General features: G+C 35.8%; 1 protein-coding gene across 4 annotated transcripts in view; it reads left to right on the top strand.

Moving 5' to 3' along the window:
* The window catches only part of DENND1B (DENN domain containing 1B), a 259,630-nt gene extending 232,780 nt beyond the window's left edge, over nucleotides 1-26,850 (top strand). For all 4 annotated transcript variants that reach the window (XM_041758344.1, XM_041758353.1, XM_041758364.1 and 1 more), the window contains 3 exons: nucleotides 18,419-18,492; nucleotides 19,463-19,679; nucleotides 20,543-26,850. In XM_041758344.1, the coding sequence (XP_041614278.1) occupies nucleotides 18,419-18,492; nucleotides 19,463-19,679; nucleotides 20,543-21,079 (828 nt within the window). In that variant the 3' untranslated portion in view covers nucleotides 21,080-26,850. The remainder of the gene's footprint in view (nucleotides 1-18,418; nucleotides 18,493-19,462; nucleotides 19,680-20,542) is intronic.
* Nucleotides 26,851-27,905: the final 1,055 nt, after the last annotated feature.

Here is a 27,905-nt window from a genome sequence, read left to right as displayed (position 1 = left end):
TACTGGTCATTTCATAAAAGTCTGTTCCCTCTTTGCGTTTTTTAATGTCTTTGATATTGTAAGATAATGCTTTGAAACCAAAATACACACAGAGTAATTGCAATTTCAGTTAAGATTCTTGCTACATTCAACACAGAAACCATTTTAAGACTCTTCCCACACATATACACATGTATGCTTATGATATATTGATGCAATAACCTGAAAAATAAAATCAGCTATAATTATTTTAAAACTAAATATTTTACTCTATTATGTGCTTCTTACAAACATAGTTCATTAAGGCGGTTGGAAGTAATATTCTTTTGTTCATCATTGCTGAGTTTTAATTGTGTATTCCAGCTAGAAAAATCATCTTCACATCGTTTGGTGAAAAGAATCAAATTCTGTTTTATTGAAAATACAGTGGACTTGTTGTGCATTAAGAAACCTTTTTAGGGATCCCTGGGTGGCGCAGCGGTTTGGCGCCTGCCTTTGGCCCAGGGCGCGATCCTGGAGACCCGGGATCGAATCCCACGTCGGGCTCCCGGTGCATGGAGCCTGCTTCTCCCTCTGCCTGTGTCTCTGCCTCTCTCTCTATCTCCCTGTGACTATCATAAATAAATAAAAATTAAAAAAAAAGAAACCTTTTTAAATGTTAAAATATTGAAACCCTGTCAGCAAAAGTGAAATTACAAATAGTTTGCCATTTATAAAAAATTTATTTATCTATTTTGCTTTGAGAATAATTTTAATAGTCTTATACAACTTCTTATAGTTACACTGATCAATAATTTCTCAGTACTGAAAAGTTACTGCAAGAGCTTTGTTAAATTTTGCATTTCCAAATATTAAAGAATGGAAAAAATAATGAAACAGTATATTTTAAATATTTATAGCTAACATAATTATCTGGCATATGAACTGTTCTGAAAAACTGGCTTAGAAGTATTAACCATAGGGCAGCCCAGGTGGCTCAGCGGTTTAGCACCGCCTTCAGCTCCGGGCCTGATCCTGGAGACCCGGGATCAAGTCCCACATCAGGCTCCCTGCTTCTCCCTCTGCCTGTGTCTCTGCCTCTCTCTGTCTTTCTCCGCCTCTCTCTCTCTCTCTCTCTCTCTGTCTCTCATGAACAAATAAATTTTAAAAAGTATTAACAATTCACAGTCATATTACTTACAAGCATAGATGAGTAATGAATACTGTGAATACATGGTCTTCTTTCCATTTATTAACACACTTCAGTGGGAGCCTTTTAGAATAGCTGGTGCAGTGCTGCCATTGGATACGTTGTATATAATCTCTAATAATGAAGAAATAATTTGTGTTTCTAAGATGACTTTGATACAGTATTTTGCCAAACTAAAGGAAGACAAAACTTCCTAAAGGAAACTTCCTAACATCAGCAAAAGGGCTGTGTAAAGGGATCAGGTATGATTTCAAATATTCTTTCAAATTTAATATGGAGATTTTTTTTAGTCTAATTCTATAATAGTCCTCAACTTAATATTAATTAAAATAAGCTTCCATTAATGTAATTAATGGCGCAATGTAGACCCAATGGACAACACCATAATGGAGAGACTATCCAATTCAATTCAACAAAAACTACCTGAATATCTTGCTGTGAGCTAGTTTACAGTTTTCAGTCAAGGTCATATACCTCCCCTAGACATTACTATGTGCAAGAACTGCTTTCAAGATCATTTACCTCCTCTTACTTTACTAAGGACCATCATTTACAAATTCAGAAAGACTTTCCTTCATTGACCTTTGTATTTAGTCTTCCTTTTCACTTCTTTACATCAATTCATCAGTAGGTGACTTCATGTGGAAGTGTAAAAAGATCTTGGACTTTGGGGTATAACAAACCTGGACCAGAATACCAGCTCTGCCACTTGCATGTACTTGAACTTGAGCAACTTGCCTAACCTCGCTAGTCCTCTTAGCCTTCAGATCTATAAAATGATGATAGCTGTATCCACTCCCATAGAGTTATTGTGGAGATTGGAGTTAGTGTAGTTATAGAATTTATTTTTCCAACACTCACTAGAAGTTTAGTAAATATTTGGTGATATTGTTTCTCTTCTATCCACTACAACAATAACTGTCACAAAAATTTAATGAACACCTACTGTGTGTTCAGAAGAGAAAGAATTAGACCCATTGATAGTATTCTTCAGCACTTGGATGCTCTATTGTGGTTTTTCTTGCAGTTTTTGTTGTTCTTGCTGCTATTGTTTCTCCTGTTCTCTTTTCTGTTTGTGTTTCAGTTTGGATAATTCTTTTAGATTTGGTACATGTTTACACTGTGAAATGTTTACCACAATATGATTACTTAACACATTTTTCACCTCACAAAATTACCATTTCTTTGTTCATGGTGAAAACATTTAAGACCTACTCTCTGGCAACTTTCAAGGACACAATACAGTGTTGTTAACTACAGTCACCATGCTGTTTATTACGTTTTCTGAAATTATTCATCTCAAAACTGGCAGTTTGTACCTTTTGACCAACATCTCATTCCCCCCACTCCTAGTCCACTTTCTGTTTCTACGAGCTTGACTTTGAGGTACACAGATGAGATCAGAAAGTATTTGTCTTTCTTTGACTTATTTCACTTAGTTTAATGTTCTCAAGGTTTATTAATGTCGCAAATAGCAGTTTTTGTTTTTACTTATTACTGAATAATACTTATGACTGAATAATGTCACATTATATACATAACACATTTTCTCTGTTTATCCATCAGTAGACATTTAGGTTGTTTCCATGTCTTGACTATTGTGGATAATGCTGCAATGAACAGGGTGCAGATATCTGTATGAGACAGTGATTTCATTTCCTCTTGATAAATAACCAGAAGTGGAATTGCTAAACATATGGCAGTTCTATTTTCAGTTTTTTGAAGAATCTTCATACTGTTTTCCATAGCGATTGCACCAGTTTACATTCTCACTGACAGTGCACAACAGTTCCGTTATTTCCATATCCTTGCCAATGTTTATAATCTCTTGTCTTTTTCATAATAAGCACAATAGCAGGTGTGAGTTGATATTTCATTGTGGTTTTGATTTGTATTTCCCTGATGGTTAGTGATATCAGGCATGTTTTCATCTACTTGATGGCTATTTGCATGTCTTCTTTGGAAAAATGTCTAATCAAGTCCTCTGCTCATTTTTAATTGGATTATTTGTGGGGGGGGGGTTGGCTACTGTATGAGTTATATGAATTCCTTATATAGTTTGTTTATTAAACCCTTATCAGATATATGATTTGCAAATGTTTTCTCCCATTCCTTGACAATGGAAGAAATTTCCATTTTGTTGATTGTTTTTATTTTGTTGATTGTTTCTTTTGCTATGCAGAAGCTTTTTAGTTTGATGTAGTTCAACTTGATTTTTCTTTATGTTGCTTGTGCTTCTGAAGTCATGTCCAAAAAATCATTACTAAAACCAAAGTCAAGGAGGTTTTTTCTCTCGGAGTTTTATGGTTTCAGGTCTTACTGTTAATAATTCATTTTGAGGTAATTTTTAAGTGATGCGGTTCATGCAGTTTTATTCTTTCGCATGCAACTATCCAGTTTTCCTAGCACCATTTATTAAAGAGACTGTCCTTTCACCATTGAGTGTTCTTGGCACCCTTATCAAAAATAGTTGACCATATATGTATGGGTTTGTATCTGGGATCTTGATTCTGTTTCATTGTTCTTTTATGTATGTTTTATACCAGTACCGTACTACTGTTTTTGATTGTTATAGCTTTGTAATATATTTTGGAATCAGAAATTGTGATGCTTCAGCTTTGTTCTTCTTTCTCAAGATTGATTTGCCTATTTAGGATCTTTTGTAGTTCTATACAAATTTTAGGATTTTTTCACCCCATTTCTATGTATGCTATTGGAATTTTGATAAGAACTGCATCGAATCTGTAAATAGCTGTGTTTAATATAGATATTTTAACAATATTAACTCTTCCAATCCATGAACATGGGATGTCTTCCATTTATTTGTGTCATCTTCAATTTCTTTCATTAGTGTCTTAAAGTTTTTGTTATATAGATTTCACTTCCTTGATTAAATTTAATTATTTTATTGTTTTGATGCTATAGTACATGGAATTATTTTATTATTTTTTTTAGATAGTTCACTGTTAGTGTATAGAGATGCCAGTTTGGGTGATTTCTGTTGACTAACTATTTTAATGTTCACTGATTTTTTTCTTCATCTACTGATGAGCCAATTAAGAGAAGTCATCTCTTATGTGTTTTTCTGTCATTTTGATTTGACTTTTTTATAGATTTCATCTTCCTGCTGTCATCTCATCTGTTTATGCATGTTGTCCATCTTTTTTTTTTCCTTATTTATGTCTGGTAGTTCTTGAGTACTGGACCTCATGTGTGAAAAAGCAGTAGAGAATAAGTTAAATAGTCTTTATACCCAGAAATGACCAAGAGTCTTCTTCTATAATGCTATTAGTACAGACATTGAATCCATCACAAGTTGAACTGGTTTGGATTTTGTTGTTGATATCATTACTTGCAGTGGACTGCTATTATTTTGTGTTTAGAATGGACTACGTATAGTGGAGGTTCTGGAAGGTTTTTTCATAGTGCTTCTCCCTTACACTTAGCTATATCACAGCCACATAGGGTATCTCTCAATATTTTTGCCCCTGCTCCAGCAATTAACTTCTGTTGCTGATTACTCAGTCTTGGTCTTCTGGGTTTTCTGTGCTGTTACCACTTCAGTCTTAGCAGGCCCTGTGCCTGTGTGCCTCAGATTTGAGGCTTTCTCAACATTCCTCCACTTCCTTTCACAGCAGATAAACTTTCTTATACCTGCAACTGGTCTTGGGCAATTTGGGGGCTGCTTGTTCCTCCATACTAGTGGTAGATTTCTGCTTGAAGTCAATATAGAGTCCTATGCCTAATAGGGTTTCCCGCTCCTCCCTAAAGGAGTTTTGGCCTTTGCACGTCCCCCAGAAGTTTTGGGATTGAGTTTGCTGACTATCTGCCATCAGTTTATGGCTTTTGTTACATATAAATTCATGTTTTTTATAAAGTAAGTAGGGCTTTTTACTTGTTCCCTGTAGCAACCATCACTTTCTGTTTGCCTGAACCACCATGGGGAGCTCTTTTCAGTCTCCTGTCTTACCCCTAGTCTTTCTATGTAGCACTAGCTAATGGAGTTGCCTGATTTAGCAAATAAAATTATAGGACTTTTATCTGTAGAAAAGGGCTTGCGAGTGCCAAGTATTCCACTGATATCTTAACCCACATTTGGTCTTTAAGACTATTAAATCTTGGCAGATTTCTTCTCTCCTGCTTATATGCCAGCTATCTTTTTCCTTGTGCTTTGCCTGAATGAAATAGGTCTTGTCTCTCATCTCTCCTTAGAGGGGCTTATGACCCTTTGGATTTCAGTTTACTTGGCTGCCTTATGACTCAACTCTCTGATAGGTTTGAGAAGAATTATGATTTGGGGTTTTTGTTGTTTTGTTTGAGATAACCCAGCCTTTTCTCATTGTTAGGATGGGAGTTGACATTCTTTAGCTGCTCTTTACATTCTAAATGGAAGTGGAATTAGAAGCAAAAATGAATTAAAAGATTTGATTCTTGGTCTCAAGGAATTGGTAAGACAAGAATGTACTTAAAATGAAATACTATGATTATAAGAGAGCATAAATCTGGTGACAGCTGATTGGTAGAAAATGAAGTGAGTACAGATGACCTAAAAGCCAAGATCATTGTGAACTAGGAGAACTGGTAAAGGGTTCTTGGATGTATCTGGACCATTCCAAAGCACCCCTCTTGAATTAGTCTCACGTAGCACTCAACTGCTCAGAAACATAATATTAATGCTTCTATGAAATCTTATTTCCTTCATCTAATCATAATAGCTCTCATCAACTGAATACATCAGACTTCACCAAACACTATCTTGATAATCCCTCCAATTTACTTTTTTGCCCTGACAAGAATATGTCTTCAGTATCTTTGGAAAAGTGTGTTAATCCTTTGTCTCGTCACCCGCCATTTCACCCACCTGGAACATTAGTACTCTTGGTCATTCTGTTAAATACTACCTGCTTTAAAAATGAAGTTTAAAAAATGAGGTTAGGGACGCCTGGGTGGCTCAGCGGTTGAGCATCTGCCTTCGGCTCAGGTAGTGATCGCGCGGTCCTGGGGAGACCCACATCAGGCTCCCTGCATGGAGCCTGCTTCTCCCTCTGCCTGTGTCTCTGCCTCTCTCTCTCTCTCTCTCTCTCTGTGTCTCTCATGAATAAATAAGTAAAACCTTTAAAAAAAATGAGGTTAAAACTTGCCATCTTGATAAAGTCTTTCTCAGATTTATTCTCAGTTATTTCTCCTGAGTCTCTCAGAACTTACTTATATAATTATAACGAACAGAGTTCTACACCTGGATTGGAGTCTTAGCTCTGTCACTAGTTGTCAATCTGGCCCAAGACACTTAACTTTTTTAAGCTTTTGGTTCCCTGTTTCCTTTTTTTTTTTTTTTTTTTACAAAAGGGGAAAATGTTGACCAAAAGTTGTGGTAAATTAGGTATTTAATGAAAAACAGTATAGTATGTAAAACATCTAACACACTGAAGCAAATCAATCATGGGTAAGTCACTTAACTCTGTCCTTTAGTTATTAACTATAAAAAATTACAACATGTTTTAAAACTCTTTTCAGTAAAATTCCATGCATTCTTAAGGTATAGTTATTGTAATTTTGTATGGTAGAGTTTCTTTCATTTATTTTCATATTATTTCATCCAAGTATGGGTTGGGTTTTTTATCTGTTTTTTATGGTTTTTGTTTGTTTTTTGTTTTTTTAGCTTAAGTCCAGGGATTTACTGTGGACTTTGGGTAAGCAAGGTCACACTTAGGGACCTCAGTTACTTCAACTCTGAAATGGGGACAGTAGCACAGAGAATGCCAAATAAAAAAAATTTTTCATATATTAAAAACATCTTGATTTGTGAAGCCTAAAATATTGTGTTTTCCCATTTATCTGTCTATATCCCTTATTTTACCCCCTACCCTCCAAACCCCCCTATGAATTTAAACTTAACCCAGTATTTTGCCTTATTAGTGTCTGTCTGCCATCTAGTGACCAAGATGGTAACAGCAAGATAACCAGGGTCCTTGTGCATCAGGGGAATGGTTCTCACCACTCACCTGTCAGATACGCTTTACAGAAACAATGGGGTGAAAAGAAAGGAAACATTGATCTTGCTTATTGTAGCTGAACCAAATTTATTTCTTGAAGTCTCTTTAAATATTTATCTTGATGGTTTTATGACTTGGGCCTTCTGCCTCTTTCACTTTTTATTTATACATTTGCTTTTGGTTTTTCCTTCGTATGAAATACTTCTCCCACTCATTTTTACCAGTCCATTTTCTTTATTTTATTCAATGTCTAGCCATAGATTGAGTTTCTCTATTAGGATACCTTCTTTAATAAATGTTATTACATACCAAAAAAACCCTTCCTTTTGCTTTAATGTATTTTTTCACATTCATAATAAGCATCCCTTGCTATATATGCATTTACTTCCAAAATTTTGTGAATGTTTATGTATACTAGATTTGTATTTTACATTTTCATGTAAACAAAATTTTATTTTACAAGAATATGTTAGGACCTAAGAGTCTGATTGCAGAACATATGACAACCAGTGCCTCATCTTATTTTTACTTCCTCATATCAGAATGATGTAAAATTCTCCAAAATTGTACTTATTTTGTTTCTTATGATGTCTTTTGTTATCCAAAAGATACAGACTCTTTTTTCATGTAGTACTGGCTCCCATAAAAGTTGCAAATGCTAATACTTATTTGCTAATTTGTACAGCCTGTGAGTGAAACTGAAATACTGAAGTGATCATTGTGAATACTATAGCTGCACCAGCTCTGTACAGTTCAGAAACTTCTAAATCTCTTTATTTGATCTCAGAATTTGCCATTGCTTATAGTATGTGATTTCAGCTCTATATTGTTCATATTGTTAGTCTGTTGACTGAGCCTACTAATTAGAAATACTACAATTTGACATTAATCGTGACTGGTATTAATGGTCACTTAAATTTTCATCTCTGATCAAAACGTTTGAGTTCAATTGTATTCCTACAATGAAGGATAACTTTATATGCACAGCTACTTTATTATACTCAATGATTGGCATTTTTACCACGTATTTATTGGAAATCTTGAGAGGAGGGATATCTTTTTCTTTCATATGCCTCACAGCATGGAAGACAGTAGCGTATGTATCTGGTGTTTAATGGACCTTTGTGGAATGAAAAGATGCTAAGAATTTTTTAAAACTGAGATATGGTTACTATCTTATTTTAAGGAATGCACAATAGCAGCTTTCAGTGGAGTCTCAAATATTTGTTGAAGGAAAATAAAACAATAATTGGCTTTCTGTTACTATCGATTAGCAGAGTCTGTAAGTTCGAGTGTGTCCCTTGCCTGTGCCCCCACTCCAGTCTATTTTTTCATCTCCCACTTTTTCTTGCTAGATCCTCTGATTTCCCTCATTTCCTTAAAACCCTCCATAAATGTAAATCTGTCCAGTCTTTTGCCTTCTTAGTAGGTATCTGCCATCTAGTGATCAAAAGGGCAATTGCAAAATTAATGCACCCTTAAAGAATCCTGTGCACTAGCACAGGTTTTAACCCATAGTGTCTGATAGTGGTCTTTCATTCCATTATATAGTGATCGTCCCACCACAGGACCTTTGCACATTTTGTTCACTCTTATCGTCATCTCCTTAATACCAACTGATCTTTCAGAGCTTCAATTCAAACATCTTTCAGGGAAGGTCTTCACTAACTAGGTCAAGTTTCTCAAAGCATGTTTTAATACAAATTATTACAGTTGTAATTTAATATTAATTTCATGACTATTTAATTTTATGCTTAACTTACTAGAATTTAATCTACATGTGGTCAGGGATTCTCGGTCATGATTGTATCCTAGTATAGAATCCAATGCCTAGCACATAGAAGGCATTTCTGTAATCATTGTTGAATGAACAAATGAATATAATGCTTTTCTGTACCTCATGAACACTGAAAATGCTTATGCCAATCAATTAGGATAGTTCTTTGAATTATATAGTTTATCAGTTTTTTAATTCATTTAAATACTCAACAGAAACTACCTGCTATGTATGGAGGTATTCATTTATTCAGGAAACATTAAATGCCTACTTTAAAGAATAATTTTATCTAACTCCCTTATTTTGTTTGTTAGCTAATGAAGTTGAAATAGTAAGATGCTAAAAGCTGATATAACAGGTAATATGAAGAAGCTGATATAACAGGTAATTCCTAATTAAACAGGAATATTGAAGTGAATATGGTAATGGATACCAAAACCATCAATATCTACACCATAGTAATTGACTCTTCACTGGACAAAATCGTATCTCCATGGACATAAAGCTGTTGCATTACCACCAGTCTTCCATAGGTTAACTTCTGTCCCTGCAGGGTTACAAATAGTCGGAGACTATGAATGGTTCAGACCCCTATAGTATCAGATAATCCTGCTAGGCAACAGCCAACATTCCTTTGAAAGGACACAAGTGACTGCCCATCTCAAAATCTTTTACAGTTTTCCCTGTGACAATAATCCTGAGGATTATTTCTGATCAAAAAAGGAAGGCTATTCTCATTAGGTTTGTCCTAATTATTTATATTAGAGCAACTAGAATGATAATTCACTATATACATCTCCTGGACTCTGCTCTATAAATCTAGAGCCATGCAATATTGACCAGCTTCATGCCACAGAATTTACTTCTTTCTGAAAGCTTTCTTTTCTTTTTTTATGTATTTATTTATTTTAAAGATTTATTTATTTTAGCGAGAGAAACAGAGAGAGTGAGAGGAGGAAGGAGCAGAGGGAAAGGGAGAGAGAGAATCCTAAGCAGACTTTCTGCTGAGCATGGAGCCCGACACAGGTGTCCATCCCACGATCCATCAGATCATGACCTGAGCCAACATCATGAGTTGGACACTTACCTAAGTTAAGTCACCAAGTGCCCCTTTCTGGAAGTTTTTATAAGAAATCTCAGTTTGGGCTTATTAAAGTCAATTATTTCCTATCTTGAAGCTAGGAAACTAAGCCCAAGAAATCTTTCCACCATTAGTTCTATCTGAAATATCTATAAATTAGGGTGAATTTCTCTTGGAGTTCTCCAGATTTGCTGTTCCCTGCCTTACCTGGAAAGGCGCTTGTAAAGCTGGACTCTGTCAGGCAGGCACCAGGCAAGTTTTCCTGGGAAAGACAGTTTTGCCATTGGCCCCATAACTATAGCCAACCTTTGCTTCATGATAGTAGTTTGTCCCAAGTGCTACCTGGTTGCACAGTGTGTCCTGTTGTATCCTGGCACAGTAGATAAAGATAATGAAAGATGAAGAGTACTGGAGAATCAGATAACTCCACAAAGGCTTCTAAACAACAACCCAGAATTCCACTGATAGGACACTCCATAATCTTTCGTTCCTTTCAAAGTCTTTTACAGTTTTTCTGACACTCATATGTACCACACATGTGCTTGGTGAGGGTATGAGTGGTAAATTAGCAAGACACTTACCATCAAGAATCTACTGTACAATAGGAGAAAGAGGATTTAACCATGACCATGGCACATTGGAAAGGACAGGTCCCATGAGAAATGTGTGTACACGCACTCTAGGAACACACAAGGTGGCATGTTAATTGATAAATGAGGAAGTATTTCCTGAAGAGGAAACTCATGAGCCACAGCATGAGGGATAATTAGAAAAAGAGGAAAAACACCATGGAGAGGGATGTTCTGGTAGGCACATCAACACATGTGTAGGACAGAAGCAGAAAACACGGGGAAGCATACAAGCAAGGAGGAGGGCTTGGTGGCATGAGAGCATACATCTGTATAGCACATGGAGCCTTCAGAGAGATTAACTTACCCTGATCCCTCTGGGCAAAGGTGAAGAGTATGAGATTTATCCTCAGAACTGTAAGGGACCATTGAACTTCTTTAAAGAGGAATATAGTATTGTTAGATTTGCCTTTTAAAAGATCTGTCAGCAGTTTAGAGGCTATAGCATTCTACAAAGCAGGATAATAGAGGCTTAGATTTTCAAATGATAATGTGTACAGACATAGTGGGGATAGGAACAGAGAATAAATGTGAGAGAAGAGCTTTCATGGAGAGGAATCAACATGTGCAAAGATCCTGTGATGGAACAAGTCAGGGCAAATATAAGGAATTGAAAGAAGGCCATGACAATGCCTTGTGGGTTAGAACAAAGTGAATGAAGTGGGTAAATGGGCAGGGCTTGGACTTGCAAGACCTGATAAACGAAGAGAAAAATGAAGAAAGTTATTTAACCTTTTTGTTTGTTTCCGTCAACAAATATTTATTGAAAACTGACTAAAAGCTTCTACTCTGTACTCCCTGAAAATAAAGCAGCTACATCTCATTTTTTTCTCAGACTTCTTTGGCATCTCTTTACTTCACAAACACCCATGGGGCACCTATTATATCCATACTACTGTTTTCCATTCCAAGAAGGCATACCAAAAGCACAAAGGTCACAAAGAAGCATGAGATGTGGATCTCTCATAGAAGGTTCAGGATACGATGGTGCAGGCAGACACACAACACAACGTGATTCGTGCATTGCCCAGATGTTTGCCAAATATGTGACCACACAAAGAGGAGGTTTAGGGAAAGCTTTACAGAGGTTACATTTGATTCACATATTGAAGAATAAGTAGGATTTGTTTTTTTCCAGTAACGAAGAAAGCAAGGGTAAATTCTGGCAAAGGGTACCTTGTGTGCAGCAGTGGATTCTCTATGGGAGCTAACAAGTCATTTGCTGGGGCTAATGTAGTAGGTGGTGGCCAGCTGGATTTGGGGAGAAGAATAAGAAATAAAAGCAAAAGCAAAAAGATAGCCACGTTTGGATGGGAGTCTCTTCTTAATGCCAAGAAGTTTGACTTTTACTTTGAAGGAATTTAATGCTTCTAATTAATCAAGGGAATAAGATCACCAGATACAAGGAGGTTTTTAAAAGTAACATTGAGGCACATTCTGGAAAATGTATATTTAGGTTTTAAAATAAAATTGTATAATGCTGATCTGAAAGATGAAGAGATATCCCTTTTAATTAATTTTAGCTGTATTTTTAAAATCCATGTATATGGTAAGATATTTAAAGGCTGAAATGGTTGCATTTCATTTGGCAGAAACTGTGTGTGCATTTTTATGAGAGTATTGTTCATCTAAATAAAGTGTTACTTAAGTGAATTTTTTCATCTTCAAGTTAGATTTGATTACTGGTATCAATATCCATTAAACAAATAATAGACCAAGAGATTTTGCCCAGGATTATGAAAATCAGTGTGATACCAAGTGCTAAAATGTATACAACGTAACTGTTTTCTTTTTGTTTGATTTATTTATTAATTACAATTCCTTCATTTCCTACAATGCTAATCATGTCTTTAAATATCAGAACCAGAAAACCTTGAGTTTTATGATTAAAAGAGGCTGATGGCTAACTTTGTGGACACCCAGAAAATGTCATTCCAGTCTATTAACGTGTCCTAGAGATTGGAGGCAATACAAAACAACATTATAGTTCTGTCCCTTATGGCAATAAATTTTATTTTTTATTTTTTTAATAAATTAATTTTTATTGGTGTTCAATTTACCAACATACAGAAAAACACCCAGTGCTCAACCCGTCAAGTGTCCCCCTCAGTGCCCGTCACCCATTCTCCCCCACCCCCCGCCCTCCTCCCCTTCCACCACCCCTAGTTCGTTTCCCAGAGTTAGGAGTCTTTATGTTCTGTCTCCCTTCCTGATATTTCCCACACATTTCTTCTCCCTTCCTTCTATTCCCTTTCACTATTATTTATATTCCCCAAATGAATGAGAACATACACTGTTTGTCCTTCTCCGATTGACTTACTTCACTCAGCATAATACCCTCCAGTTCTATTATTGGTATTCTGACCAGAAAAGAAGAAGTCTCTTCACCCTCATTATAGAAAAGTAATGGGGGTGCCTGGGTGGCTCAGTCAGTTAAGCATAGACTCTTGATTTCAGCTCAGGTCAGGATCTCAGGGTCATGGGACAGAGACCGGGGGTCAAGCTCTGTGCTCGACAGGCAGTCAGTCTCCTTGAGGATTCTCTCTCTTCTTCTCCTTCTCTCTCTCAAATAAATAAATAAATATTTTAAAAGTCATGAAAATTACACACCTTTCAAAATGCAGAAAAGAGAAGAACCTAAATAATGGCAAGCAGCAGACACCCAGGCAGTGACCGGCTTGCCTGACATCCCTGAGTTTCCATAGACACACACGCACCACGTCCCATCATTCAGATCTCTAAAAAAATATTTTTAAGGTTCCCCCCCGCTGGAAATCCACTTATTTTTTTCCTTTTCTTCAGTTTTTTCCACCATGTTGACTTCTTTTAGCTTTAGCCCTTGATCACATCATAATCATTCTTTAAAAAAAAAAAAGCATCTGTTCCTAACTACATGCCAAGTTATGACTGTCTTGGTGCTTATTTCAGGGAGTTGGAGATAATCACTTATGATGCAAGTGTTTATTGCCCCTTACAAACTTTGCTGTTGTACACTTCTTACTATGGCATTTCTATCCACATCTGTTACAGAAATTTTTCTCTGGATACATGTAATATACAAAACATTCCAGTGGCATTTGCATCTGTTTTTACTGTTATAGTTAAAAAAATAAAGAAGATATATACTTTCCCCAAAAGTCAGTTGTATTTAAAAAAAAAAAAGGTGTATGTATTTTATTTTTATTCTGGGTATTGAGATGACTTTTCCCTTTCTTAGCCACGTATATTTCAGTTTCTGTTTAGTGTGTAGATTTTCAGTAACGACGTTATCTGTGATTTACGAACCAAGATAAAGATGTACTGTTGTTGGCTATGTATTACTACCCTAAAGAATACACAGTATATTTTCTGGAGCCTAACCTTACTTGCTACCAACCCATAGAAGATTTCTTTTTTTTTTCCATAAAAGATTTCTATTTACAAAATTGTGACCAGGTCTTTTTGCCCCGTGTTGTGTGTTCTGAGCATAGTAGAAACAATCCTTTATTTCCCCTGAAAGCATGGTGCCTGAGTCCCAGTCCACCGGAAACAGTAATGTAGAGATAATCTGGGTTTATAAAAGCTCAGAAACTGATAATGCTCTTGTTAAATAAGCTGCCGTTTTTCTCTACCTTGAATGTTAATCAAATTGTAACTTCTTTCTCCCTTTTTCTTGTGTGACCTTAACAAATTATGTAATTTGATGTCATCAAGCAAATGACACATTCACTGTGTTTTGTACGTTGTCACTTCGTATATGAAGGTTGCAGTTCCTACTGTAACTACTAATGAGAAGTCTTTTCAGATAGTCAAACAATTTGTAAGTACGTGTACTTAGAGGATAGTACAAATCTTAACACTCCTAGAAAGGAAAATATTATACAAATCAGTTGTATTTCTGATTTTAATTCTATGGTGAAAATTCCTTACAGGATATACCATTAGACAACATCCCTATTTAGAAATTGATAAGACCCTCACCTGGTTAAGAAGTAAAAAACCAAATTCAAACATATTTATGAAGCTTATATGAGTAGCTCTTTTAAAAAAAGTTATAGTTAACAACAACAAAAAATAAAACAAATGAGAATCTCTAGTATATTCACGCAGAAGTAGAATATAAAAGTAACTTGTGAAAGAAAATGAACAAGGGACTAACAACAAGCAAAAAAAGACATTGGCTGCGGTTCCTGTTCTTGATAAGGCATATGACCTTGGGCAAATTATGGAGCCTCTTGGTATAGCTCCAGATTTATCATGGGGTTCGTTAGACTCTGAGCTACTTAATGGCAGAGACTCTGCCTAACTCAACTCTGTTGCCAGACCATAGCCCCACTGTGCGTGTATATGAGAGTGCTTTCCAGAGTATTTACAAATATAAATATTAAGCTATATATTTAATACCTTACCTTGTATTAATTCTTAGATAGTCAATAATGATTTTTTAAATACCATGAAGTCTCAGCTTCCTCATAGTTTTGTTTGCTTTTAGTTCTGATTTGTTTGTTTGTTTGTTTTCAAAAATTGAATGCAAGACCCCTAGCTGGCATAATGTTAAGGATATACAGATGTCAGTGTAATAATGACTTGGTTTTAGAAACAAAGAATTGTATTATATTTTGTGAGTGTTAGAGGGGGTGGATGAAAGGTATTTTTCCTTCAGAAATATTGTAAGTGGCAGTTGTGTTCCTAAGCCCAAAATTTCTTTTTAACTCACATACCTTAAATTTGTTATAAAATGATACTACAATTCTAGGCCCAAATACATAGCTAATTACCAAACTCATGGAGAAACTCACTACACGTTCCACCAGGTGTTACGAGAACATATTTCTCTACTCATTCTTTCTTTCCTTTCAACCACTCCCAGCACTGGCATAGAGGAGGTGGGGGAGTAGGGATCAAGTACCATAGATTCCAGAGGTTTCCTTATCCTTTATGGCTACAATAGAAGAAAACAGTTACCTGTATTGGGAGAGCAGAATCGGAAGCCAGAAAGTCCCCAGGTGATAAAATGGTGAAGTCTCCAAATTCAGCTTTGCTGCCAGCCATTCAAAAAGATGGTTTACAGCCATGGGCACTCATAGCACCCAGACTGTGGCCTTTAAATGTCATTTCCTACTTAAAAGAACCAAAACTCCTGCAGGAAGTGACTGATTCCAGGTCTGATGCAGAAAATTAATTTACCTAAGGATTATCATAAGCTTACTAAAGAACATTATCTGAGATAATGTTTAAAGGACATAAGAACCGACTTGAATGGGCTAACACTGACCTAAGATGGGACCATTAAAAAAAAAAAAGCACCTAAAAATTATTTTATTGGGATGCCTAGGTGGCTCAGCAGTTGAGCACTTGCCCCTGGCTCAGGGCATGATCCACGGTCTCAAGATTGAGTCCCACATCAGGCTCCCTGCCTGGAGCCTGCTTCTCCCTCTGCCTACATTTCTGCCTTTCTCTCTGTGTCTTTCATGAATAAACAAATAAAATCTTTAAAAATTATTTTATTGTGGATAGGACACTTAACATAATTCAAACGTGTAAAAGTAAAGAGAAGCTTATAAGAATTCCTGGATACCATGGAGTGCCAGGGTAGCAGTCAGTTGAGCATCTGACTCTTGGTTTCAGCTCAGGTCATGATCTCAGGGTGGTGAGATCAAGCCCGGCGTTGAGCTCCATGCTCAGCATGGGGAGTCTGCTTGTGATTCTCTCTCTCTCTCCACCTGCACCTCCCATTCATGCATGCTCTCTCTCTCTCTTTCTCTCTCTCTCTCAAATAAATAAATAAATCTTTAAAAAAAGAATTCCTGAATACCTTTCAAAAGTACAGTATCAACAATTATCAATGTATGGTCAGTCTTATTTCAATGCCAGCCCTACCTGTGATCCTGCCCCCATCCTTGGCTTTTTTTTTTGAAGTAAACACCCAACAGCACATGTTATATCATTTAAATAGCAAATATTCAAGCTATATCTCAAAAGTTAAGAACCATTTTTAAAATACAATCATGTTATAATTAGAAAGTGATATAGATCAAACATCAAGAAGTGGGCACGGGGTCACTCAGCACAGAGTTGGCTGGAGATTCTTTCCCTCTCCCTCTGCTTCTACCCTTCCCCACCATGCACACTCTTGCATGCATGTGTTCTCTCTCTCTTTCAAATAAATAGATCTTTAAAAAGAAATCAAGAAGAACCACTGTGATAGGCTGAACCACATCAGATATATACAAATGATGATGACTTTTTTCAGAACCCTCACAACTCACCTTTAGAGATTGGTAGGCATAAGTTCATTACTCTGGAAATTATTAAACAAAAGGAAAGAATTAAGGATTTATCCTACCTCTGCTGTACACTTTGTATTTCATAACAGCCAAATACTTAATAGGACAAAATTCTTCGGTAGAATGCCAACAAGTAAAGATAGAAGGAATACCTTTGAAAAGCATAGTTTTGAAGCCCCTTAAGATATGAAAACTGTCAAGTGAAAGAAAATTCATAATGGATGATATCAGCCCACTTGAATCCTGAAGCCATTCAATCTTAGTACTACCAAAAGTTGAGACATCTTATGAGTCTCCTGGTGTGATGCAGTAGAAAAACCACATCTCAACACATGTAGCATATTCTTGCCCAAAACAGAGGAAAACAAAAAACCAGAAACAGTCTAACCAAGCTTCCAAATGTGACTGCCAGTTCATAGGAAGAGGATAAAATCACATGTTCAAGGACACAAGTGGCATAAAGGATGGGGAAGATGGAACTGATAGTCTCTGAAGGAGACTTGACAGACATGTCAACCAAATACAGTGTCAACCATATTGAGATTCTGGTGCAGATAGACAAACTAAAATATTTTGGAGATAATAAGAGCATATGAGAATGATCTGAGAATAGACGGTGTTAAAGAATAATTGTTAATTTGTATGTATGATGATGATGTCTGTTAAAGATACATATTGTAGTGTTTACAGGTGAAATGATAGGTTTTCAAGCACTGAATTCAAAACCTTTCTATTCAAAACCTTCAGATCCAATGGCACTAACTTCACCTAAGAGCCTGTTAGAAATGCAGAAACTTGGACCTCAGGACACCCAGGTGGCTCAGCGGTTTAGCACCACCTTGGGCCCAGGGTGTGATCCTGGAGACCTGGGATGGAGTCCCACATCTGGCTCCCCACATAGAGCCTGCTTCTCCCTCTGCCTGTGTCTCTGCCTCTCTCCCTGTGTCTCTCCTGAATAAATAAATAAAATCTTAAAAAAGAAAAAGGAAACTTGGACCTCATCCTTAGAACCTAGTAGAGTCAGAATCTACATTTTTACCATGACCTCCAAGAGATTTATATACACATTAAGTATTGAGAAGTGCTACTTTAAGATAATTGGGGAGACAGATAAAAGAAACAAGACTGGCAAATACTGGTGATTATTGAAACTAGGAGACAAGTGCATGGGGACATGATTGATTATAAGTCAAGTATTGTTAAGCCAGGGACTCACAGACTAGATCAGTGTGTGTGTGTGTGTGTGTGTGTGTGTGTGTGTGTATTCAATCCAGTGATTTGTTTTCTGTCTATCAGTTTGAGCTGTAAGTGTTGACATAAGTATGGCCCGATTCCCTCCCCTTCTTACTACACAGCTTGTGAAATTATCAGGTAATATTAAAAAATCCTTAATCTATATTTATTTTAAGCATATTCCTTGTCAAATCAAATTGTTCCTTTAAAACTTATGAGAAAGACTTATTTTCACTACTAATGCCAACTTATTGTCAACCTCTCTCTCTAGGCACGCTTAAAAAGACCTCTTAAGAGCCTTGATGGTGCTCTGTATGATGATGACTATGATGAAAGAGCGAGCAAGTAAGTCTTGGATTTTAGTGTCCTACTAAGTGTTGTGGCTGAAAGGCAAAAGTTTTGGGATTTTAAAAGACAAAGGACGTACACTCCTAGAGATCAGATTTTGCTCCTTTGCAATGCTCTTCAGCAAAAGGAACCAGTGCTCATTGGAGTCTCATGGGGGATGAATCTTGAGATGAGAAAGCAAGATAGACCTGAAATACCTTGTTCTTGGAAAGCAGTAAGACCTACAGAAATACCTGGGATAGTGCGAAAGAGGAAATAAAAGCCCACCTAAAGTAGGCTCCTACCCTCCTAGTGGAGAAGGGCAGGTTAAATGGCAGAAGTAGTGATAATAGTCAATTAAAACAAGTGGAATCGGGGGAAGGGAAGGAGTTTAAATCTGTGGTGATATCAGAAGAGGAAATTTTAATACAAAAATATTAAAAATTAATTTTACTAAGTAAGGGAAATAATGGTAGATGTTTAATTGTTTTGAACAATTTAAACTTCTATGGGAATGACAAAATGGACATTCTCTTTTCTCCATTAAGAATGTTTTTGTCTACATAAAGGAATATGCATTCTTCTCTAAAATAAGTGAATAAATAAATAAAGGAAATACCACATACAAGTATTGAAAGTGAACCTGTGCTATAGCAAACATTCCAGGTATTCATCTACTAATGTTGCAAATCCCACAGAATTAGACCGTGTGAAAAGCCCTCCTTGTGCTTCCAGATTGATTAAGGTCCCATAGCTATTTGTTTGAATTTTCTGAGTGCACATACTCAACCTTTCCCATATTTGAATCAGTATACACACACCACTGAAGAATTTGGCCATGAACCAATTTGCCATTTTGTTGTTGCTCCACTGCAAAGCACTTTAGTTTTAGGACTCTCGCAATAATTGAACGCTAACTAGGGAGAAGTTGCTCACATGCAGTGTATGTGACTGGGTGACTACTAGCACGTGCTTCATTTTCCTCCAGGTTATCCTCTGAAGATGGAGAAGAAGCTTCTGCTTATTTTTATGAAAGTGATGACTCTGTTGAAGCAAGAGTAAAGACTCCTTACTCAGGCGAAATGGACCTACTAGGAGAAATCTTAGATACATTGAGCACACACAGCTCAGATCAAGGAAAGCTAGCAGCAGCTAAGAGCTTGGATTTCTTCAGATCAATGGACGATATTGATTACAAACCTACGGTTAGTTGATTTTTCCACCTATGAACTTAAAACATTCTTACCCTTTGCTGTGAACTGCCTCATGTCGTAAACTTAGTTGGTCACAACATTTAACCTCTATCAGATAAATGGTCAGATCTTCAAAAATATGATACAATTTAATCATGAAGAATTATTTCTAGTTTCAGAATTCCAGTATTTTCCCATTTATGTATCCAGTTCTAGTGGTTATTGTCATTCATTGAAAAAAAATCTTTTTTTACCAAGCCGTAATATTCTCTTACAGTCTAATTTATTTATGGTTGTCTTTTCTGGAGAATTTTTTAAACATGAAATGTTCCCACTTTTGTTCTATATTTCCTGGATCTTAAAAAAGTTTAAGAAATGTATCAAGTAATTTTTTTCATTATGTTGCTTCAAAAATATATTGTGTTTTATTTTTTATTTTTTATTTTTTTATTTTTTTTTTACATATTGTGTTTTAAACAAAATGAAATTAATGTTTTAAAAACACAAGAGATGGAAGTATGAGTAATGGCCACCCTGTCATGATTTTAAGTTATTCCAGAACTTGGCACTGATTATATAATGTATTTGGTATGTTTGGGGATTTTGCAGGGAGGTTGGCAAGTCTTTTCATTGACTTTTTCAACTTTATTGAAGTATAATTGACAAATAAAAATTGTGTATGTTTATATATTTTCTTGTTAATGGAGCCATTTGCAGGTGTTCAGAATTAAGAGTCAGCACTGGCTTTCCTCTGGGGGGAACTTCCAAGCTCCCAGCCTTGAAAGATACTAATATTTTATTTCAAAATGGAAAAAAAATGCTAATGTAACATTATAATCTCCTTAAAATTTTCCTGAACTTGTTTATTCTTTCAGAATAAATCCAATGCACCCAGTGAGAATAATCTGGCGCTACTTTGCAGTGGTTCTGGTGATCAAACAGAGTGGCATCTTGGACAAGATGACAGTGCCCTCCATGGCAAACACCTTCCTCCCTCTCCCCGGAAGCGGGTTTCTTCCAGCGGTTTGACAGATTCTTTGTTTATCCTGAAAGAGGAAAACAATGAAAAATACCTCAGTGTTGACAATGTGAGGAGGCCTGCAGTCACGGAAAAGCCAGCTTCTACTTCAGGATTGGATTTCCAGCTAGCTCCTCCTGAAGTTTCTGAAAATGAAAAAGGTAAAACAGAAAAGAAGGAAACACTAAGCCAGGTTTCAGATGATCTGCTTACACCCAGCCTTGGGCGACATTCATCTACTTTTGTTCCTTGGGAGAAAGAAGGGAAAGAAGCCAAAGAGACTTCAGAAGATACTGGACTGCTTCATGAAGTAGTGTCATTATGTCACATAACGTCTGCCTTCCAGCAAGACTTAACCATTTCAGAAGAAAACACAAGTGGAAACCAAGCTTAAATCAACAATTAGTAGTCACTCTTTTGCATCCAGGCTTCTATGGAGACACTTTAGGATTCCATGTAATCTCTATAGTAAACAATTATTTGTAGGAATGACAATTCTTAGTACTGTCTAAAAATTATTTTTCATTTGGAACATACATTTTCCCCATTCATCTTGTGAGTATATATTATCGATTGATTTTTAAATGTAAAGCTAATTCTTCTACTGTGCTCTTAAATCAGGTACTGTTTGTATGTATGTTGAAAGTATATGTGAAACATATGATTTCCCAGTTTTTGGTGCTTAATGCCATTCATTTTATTTAAACTAAGTATGCATATATAACCCTTGCACATAACCAGTAGCTACTATACTAATCTGGTTGAGCATGAACTGATCAGGATATCAAAACTTATCAAAACTTGCCTGAAACTGCTGAAACAGTTGACCCACTAACTGCCTTAATCCTAAGCCTATATTTAGCATACTTTAGTAATTTATGGAATTACCTGTAAATTTTGAAGGATAAGTTATAAGTGTTCTGCAGAGCAATAATGCCTTTTTCTATTCATTGAATCAAGGACAAAATTCATTTTTCAAAGTTAAAAAGCTCTCTTGTGGACACTGCAGCCATGTTTTTCCAAAATGTATAAAGGTACACATTTACCTTCCACTCAGTGGAATATATGAAGTGCTAAATTACAATGTGATATTGATGACTTCTGTTTACAAATGAGACACTTTAAAATTTTTTTCAGTCTCTCTGTATGCCTTTGCTATCTAGGAGTCCAGCCCCAGAAAGCCAAATGCAACACAAACTGTCCTGAGAAAGAAATGTTCCTTTTTTTTTTTTTTTACTTAACTAATAATTCTCTATCAAAATGTTTCTCATCATCTCAGATTTACATTTTAAAATAATTGACTTTATACTTTAGAAGTTTTAGATCTATAGAAATATTATGAAGAAAGTACAGAGAGTTCCCATTTTGTCCCTGTGTATAGTTTCCTCTATGATTAATATCCTACATCAGTATGGTACATTTGCTGCAATTCGTGAACCAATATTGATAGTCCATGCTTTATTCAGATTTCCTTCGTTTTTTCCCTAATGTCTTTTTTCTGTTCCAGAATCCCATTCAAAGATACCACATTACATTTGGTTGTCATGTGTCTTTAGAGTCCTCTTGGCTGTGACATTTTCTCAGACTTAACTTGTTTCTGATGACCTTGATAGGTCTGAAGAGTACCGATCTGCCGGTCAAATATGTTATAGAATATCCCTCTATTAGAATTTGTCTGCTATTTTTCTAATAATTACACTGTGATTGTGGGCTTGGGAGAGGAAGATTACAGAAGTAAAGTGTCATTTTCATCGCATCATATCCAAGGTACATAATGTCAGCATGATTTGTGAATGTTAGTGTTGACTTTGATAACCTAGGAGGTGGTGTTTGTTAGGTTTTTCCACTATACCCTTTTCCCTCTCTTTCTATGTTGTAGTCTTTGGAAGGAAGTCACTGTGTACAGCCCAAACTTAAGGAGTAGGGCTTTATGCTTCGTCTCCCTTCGGGAGAATCTACATAAATTATTTGGGATTCTTTTTGCATAGGAGATTTGTCTCCTCTCCCTGAAATTCACTGTGAAACACCGAAATTCATCTCCAAAGGAATCATGCATGCATTGGCTCTTTCATGATAGGCTAGACTGACAGGAAAAAAAAACCCAGTGCTGTTATGATTAATTTGATATTTGTATATTCAATATATACTCTGTACATCTCCAATCATGATTATTTTTTAAAAATTGTCATTTTAGAAAAATATTTGAGAAACTATCCAAGAACCCTATCAGGACTGTACCCCTCTAAAATACTTACTGAAAGAATTTAGTTTTTAGTTAGAAAAATCCTAGAAATGAGTTTGTTAAAAACATTGCTTAAAAATATTTATCCAGGTCAGTCTTTAAATAATTTAAAGAAAATGACCAAGTTTTTTTCTTCTTTAAACCACATTCCAAAGCCTAAACGGATATGTTTTATGGGGGACAATTATTCAGTCATGTTAGTAAAGACAAATCTTGTTTTCCTTCTAAGGAAAAAAAAGTGTTTAATCTTTATTTTATTAATACAAAAGTAAGACTCGCGGTTCTTGTCAAATCTTGTCTTTATATACCCATTACAAAATTACATTTCACTTTGTCAAAGCATGTAATAAGTCAATTTATCAGAAGAGCTGTTTTAGTAAATGAAAAGGAAAAAAGGTCACTCGGGTTGTTAATATGCTTGGCAAATATTTCTTCATAATTTTTGAAAAAAGATCTTTCAATATGACTATTGGAATGAGGCATGTTTTCCTTCAGAATTCATAGTCTGAAGAATGAGATAATTATTAGTGTAGCTTAGGTAGAATTAGAGTTTTTGTCCATTTGCTTAATAAACATCGTGGCCTCAGAAATGCAGGTTCTTCTATCATCTGGTCACCTCATGAGATGTTTGACTACAAGACTGTGTTGCTGCGAGGATATTTAGCCACTCACAAGTACACTTGCGTCAAGGTATTTTGAACTGGATTTGTGCCTTATTTTAACGTGCAAAGCTTTTATATTCAATATTAAAATAAAGCAAAAACAAAAGCTCTACATGTTATTCTTGGAAAACATCCAAAGGACTAGTATCCAAGAGACTGCTTTTCCAAGAGTATTCATTTTTCAAATCATTAATATTTTACGTATTCAAAGTTTGCTCTTAAACTAGACTTCCCAGTATTATGGTGGATATAGGGAGAATAAAATGAAGTTAAGGTGAATTCTGAAACAAAAGTATTGTCTTATTTTCTCCTTTGTTCATATTTTCTATTATAACTGAATGAAGTATTTGTAGACTCCTCTGCCGTTCAGATTTGTTTTTCAAAGAAGCTATACCTGTTCTACAACAGTTATATAAATGAATAAGATGTTAGCTTTCATGCATGGTCTTTTATGTGGCCTCCAAACCGTCATGATTCTCCCTGAATCCCACTCTAGCTTTTATCCTTTTTGTCCTTAAGTATTGCATCCATGATATGTCAGGGGGTGGATAGAAGAGTTGTGAATTTAGGAGCTATTGTTTTGTTAAGTCAACGTGATGTTAAGTGGTAGATTTTGATGGTTACCTAGTTTGGCATATTTTAGGAAGGCACCAAAATATAGCAGAATGATTTCTCTCTTTAAAAATTAATAACTTGTCCATTTAGGAAATATTTTTGACTCTCTGTACCATCGCATGCAAGGTACAGTAACTGGGGATATAAGGAAATAAAATAATTAATATAGTCCCTGCTATGAAGGAACCAGTTAAGAGGAAAAGAAATGACAAATCTCTGTTAATAAATGATTACTTAGAAGTTATTAACCCAAGATTCTAACACCAAAAAAAAAAAGTCCTTTTAAAGCTGCTTAATCTAAAACATGCTCTAGATAGAACCACAGTATCATTTCTAATTTCATTAACTGTATTATTTTAATGAAGTATAACAATGCTGCTATTTTAAGATACCTACTTTGAAAGGACAGACTTAGAGGCTCTTAGAAACTAAGTGTCCTTGTTTCTCTGATTCTCTGTCACCACAATGCTCCATCTTTGGGCCAGGCAGCATAGAGCTCTATAATGGAATGATGCTCCTTTGCAATACTTAGGCCACTTTATCTTACTTTAGGATTAACTGAGGGTGTAGGTGCATGTTGAAACTAGTTTTTACTGTCTTTATCTTGATAATAGCGTTCCCGAGAAATAGCCTCCCCTGTCCCCGCCTCTTAAAACCATATGTAACAGTGCTGTCGTACGGACTCTGTGCTAATATCCTATTAATAGGATCCAGGAGTGTTCATGAATTAGTTGTTTCTTAAATAAAGTAGATCCTGATCAAGGGGAGAAAACTGTGAATATTCTCATAATCAGCAGTAGCTCTTCCTTCTCATCTAGAAAATCTGGATTTTCAGGAAAAGATTATTTTCATGAATACATTTTCTAATGCAAATTCCATTTTGTTTAGCATAAAAGACCCTGATTCTGCGTAGATATTTGTAAGTCAGAACACAAATTTCAGAACGTAAAATGAATACCCAAATCTAATTCCCCAAAGCACTTCTTAATATAAGGAAACAGCTTTTACAGATTCTGTGTCAGTACTCACATCTTTCCTGTGTTGAGTCCAGTACTTTGTTAGTGTCTGTTTTTTAAAGCTTATGTAAGAGGCAGAATTGTTTTGAGCAAACAGGTTAGCATTTTCATTTGTTCAAGTTATAAGGAATTATGTGTATTTAGAAAAGCATATTTTATTTTGAAAATAATAGGATTCTGTGCAATATTTTTCCTGCATAATTTAGTTCGTATAAATATGCACATCTGCTTTGGTAGCAGATGCCTTAAGGTCATGTTTTTCAGTATTTGTGTAAAACTGTATGTAGCAATGTTCTATGTGATTTTAGAAAAAAATCTTTATATTGTTGGCAGGAGAAATGTTTTTGTTTATTTAAGATAATTATGGATATTGCATTATTGTATCATAACTAACTGCCTCAGCGACAATAAATATGCAATAAGAAAATCCTGAACCTTAGGTTAGTATTGACAATACTATTACTTTAAAAAAAAGTGTATATAATGCAAAATGCTGATTCTACACGTGTACATTTAACAAATATTCAGTTCTGTACCACATAAATCTAAACGGCATTTGTATGGTGATGACCACATGTGCAGATTGTAATATCCTTTGTGATGAATCTTTGGTAAGATTTATAAAGGGCATTGCCAATACTTCTTGACTGTAAATTAAGTTAATTTTTTGTATAATGTACAGTTTGTTTAACCTTAGAGCTTCTATAGATTTCTACTTTTATTATACTTGAATGAGGCAGAAAAGCACTGTGGAAAATCTGTAGCTCTGGATGCAATATGCAAACATACCAAAAAATTAAGGTACTGAGCAGCAATGTTAACTGGATGCCTTATATCCAGAAAGCTGTGGGGTTTTTCTCAAACCATACTTTAGTCAAGTAATTTAAAATACACAATCTTTTACTGTTAAAAGGTTGCAAAGTCGCAAATGATTACCTCTTTGATGTGAGAAACCTTTGGGTCTCTTGTGTCTCCATGTTATTTCGCTTCCCAGATGAGAGCCTTAATGGGGTACCTTAACGAATCCGCCCTCTGGTTGGTTCTGTGATGTTTAGGACAGGCCAGAATTAGAACTCCTTGCATGCTAAATGACCGCAAGTATCCTATCACCATCCTTCAGGTGGTGTCACTTCCATGTGGTTATTTTGAGAACCATTTAGTGATCGTATACCAAAAGCAAGATCTCCTGAATCTGTTATGGTTTAGTACTTACGGCAATGCAAACAAGTATGAACTCCATGAAGTCTACAACTTAGTATGCATAAAGTCCTTTCTTATATAAAAGGTACTTGAGAGGTTGAAGCGGGACTTTCCCAAAGCTTATTTCTTTTTGCTTTAAATGAATAACTGTTTAAGAGGACTGAAAATCTTGAGCTCTTTGCTAGACACGGTGACAGAGATCTGTCAAAACCTACCCAGCATTGAGATTTGTTCACTGTTCTTGCATCCTTGAGGCTACAGTATAAATCATCTCTGAAAAAAGTTGACTACTATTGGGAGGACATTGTGCATAAAAGTATTGTTTGGGAAATTGCTTAAAAATATGCAAACACAAATATTGGATGAATTACATAACTACCATAAAGTGCCCAACAATGCAGTGATGAAATAAAATTGGTCATAATTAAAATTTTGCATGGTGGTGACTCTTCTTTTCTAATTAGCCAGTTGCTCTCCTCGGTGTTCTAGGTGGATGTGCTGTAGGACCCGGCCCTCCTCCTCTCTGAGCTTCGTAACTGCTACAGTGTAAACTCCAGCCTGGATCTTCCTGACAGGTCTGTTTGAGAGGCATCCATTCTTTCATGTGTGGTCACCTAATTTCATGAGGCTCTAACCTCATAGAATAGGTAAGTGGAATGTCCCTAGATAGACCAGACAGAGCAGGACTGTCCAAGTCAAACAACTGTAGCTCTGGATGCAATATGCATGCAATATTTATTGACTTTGATTTAAAAGTTGAGGACAGAAATCAAATGCAGTAAATGTGTGTGAACAGTGCTCCAGAGACTAGAAGGGTGAGCACCCAAGAACTATGATAGTCCCACCTAAGGCAAAAGTCAAATTCCTACTGCAGTGAGCACAAAGTTTCCCTTTGGGTACAGAATTTTGGGGAGTCGTATGCTGAAGCTGTCTTGTTTCCATTGAAGCAAAGGTCTGACACAAGAAACGAGAGTACTATCCTTATAAGCCTGAGGTTTAGCCAACTTTTATTGTTTTAAAAAAATGGACTTTCTTTGTTTAAATCAACATAGGGGAAAAAAATCAACATACGGTTGAATACAATGAAACGTTAGTTTCAAGCATATGTTGATTTTTATTTTCAACATTTTGCCTACCACCTTCACAGGAAGTAACCTCAATACCTCTAAGTGTCTGTGGATGAGAGAGATGGTCCTATCTTAATTTATAGATGCAGAAACAAAAAAAAACCGTAATTATATTTTCCTTATGTATAAGTGAAAGAAGATATCCTCTTTGGAGTATTCTTATGTAGTGAGTCTGAGAATTTTCTTGCTTAGAAGGAAGAGAATGAGTTACAGGATACATAAAAAATTTGTACATATGTGAAAAATACAGTATGAATAGCATGAAAATAGTGCACTGTGGATGTTTCCAGGTGAATTAAAACCTTCCCCCAAGTCCTCCCATTGGTTTGAGTCTGTTACTTAATTTCCCTGAAGCTTT

The sequence above is a fragment of the Vulpes lagopus genome, chromosome 1 (genome assembly GCF_018345385.1).
Source record: "Vulpes lagopus strain Blue_001 chromosome 1, ASM1834538v1, whole genome shotgun sequence".
Lineage (NCBI taxonomy): Eukaryota > Metazoa > Chordata > Mammalia > Carnivora > Canidae > Vulpes > Vulpes lagopus.
The sequence above is the reverse complement of the archived record's forward strand: the minus strand, read 5'-3'. Positions and strand labels throughout refer to the sequence as shown.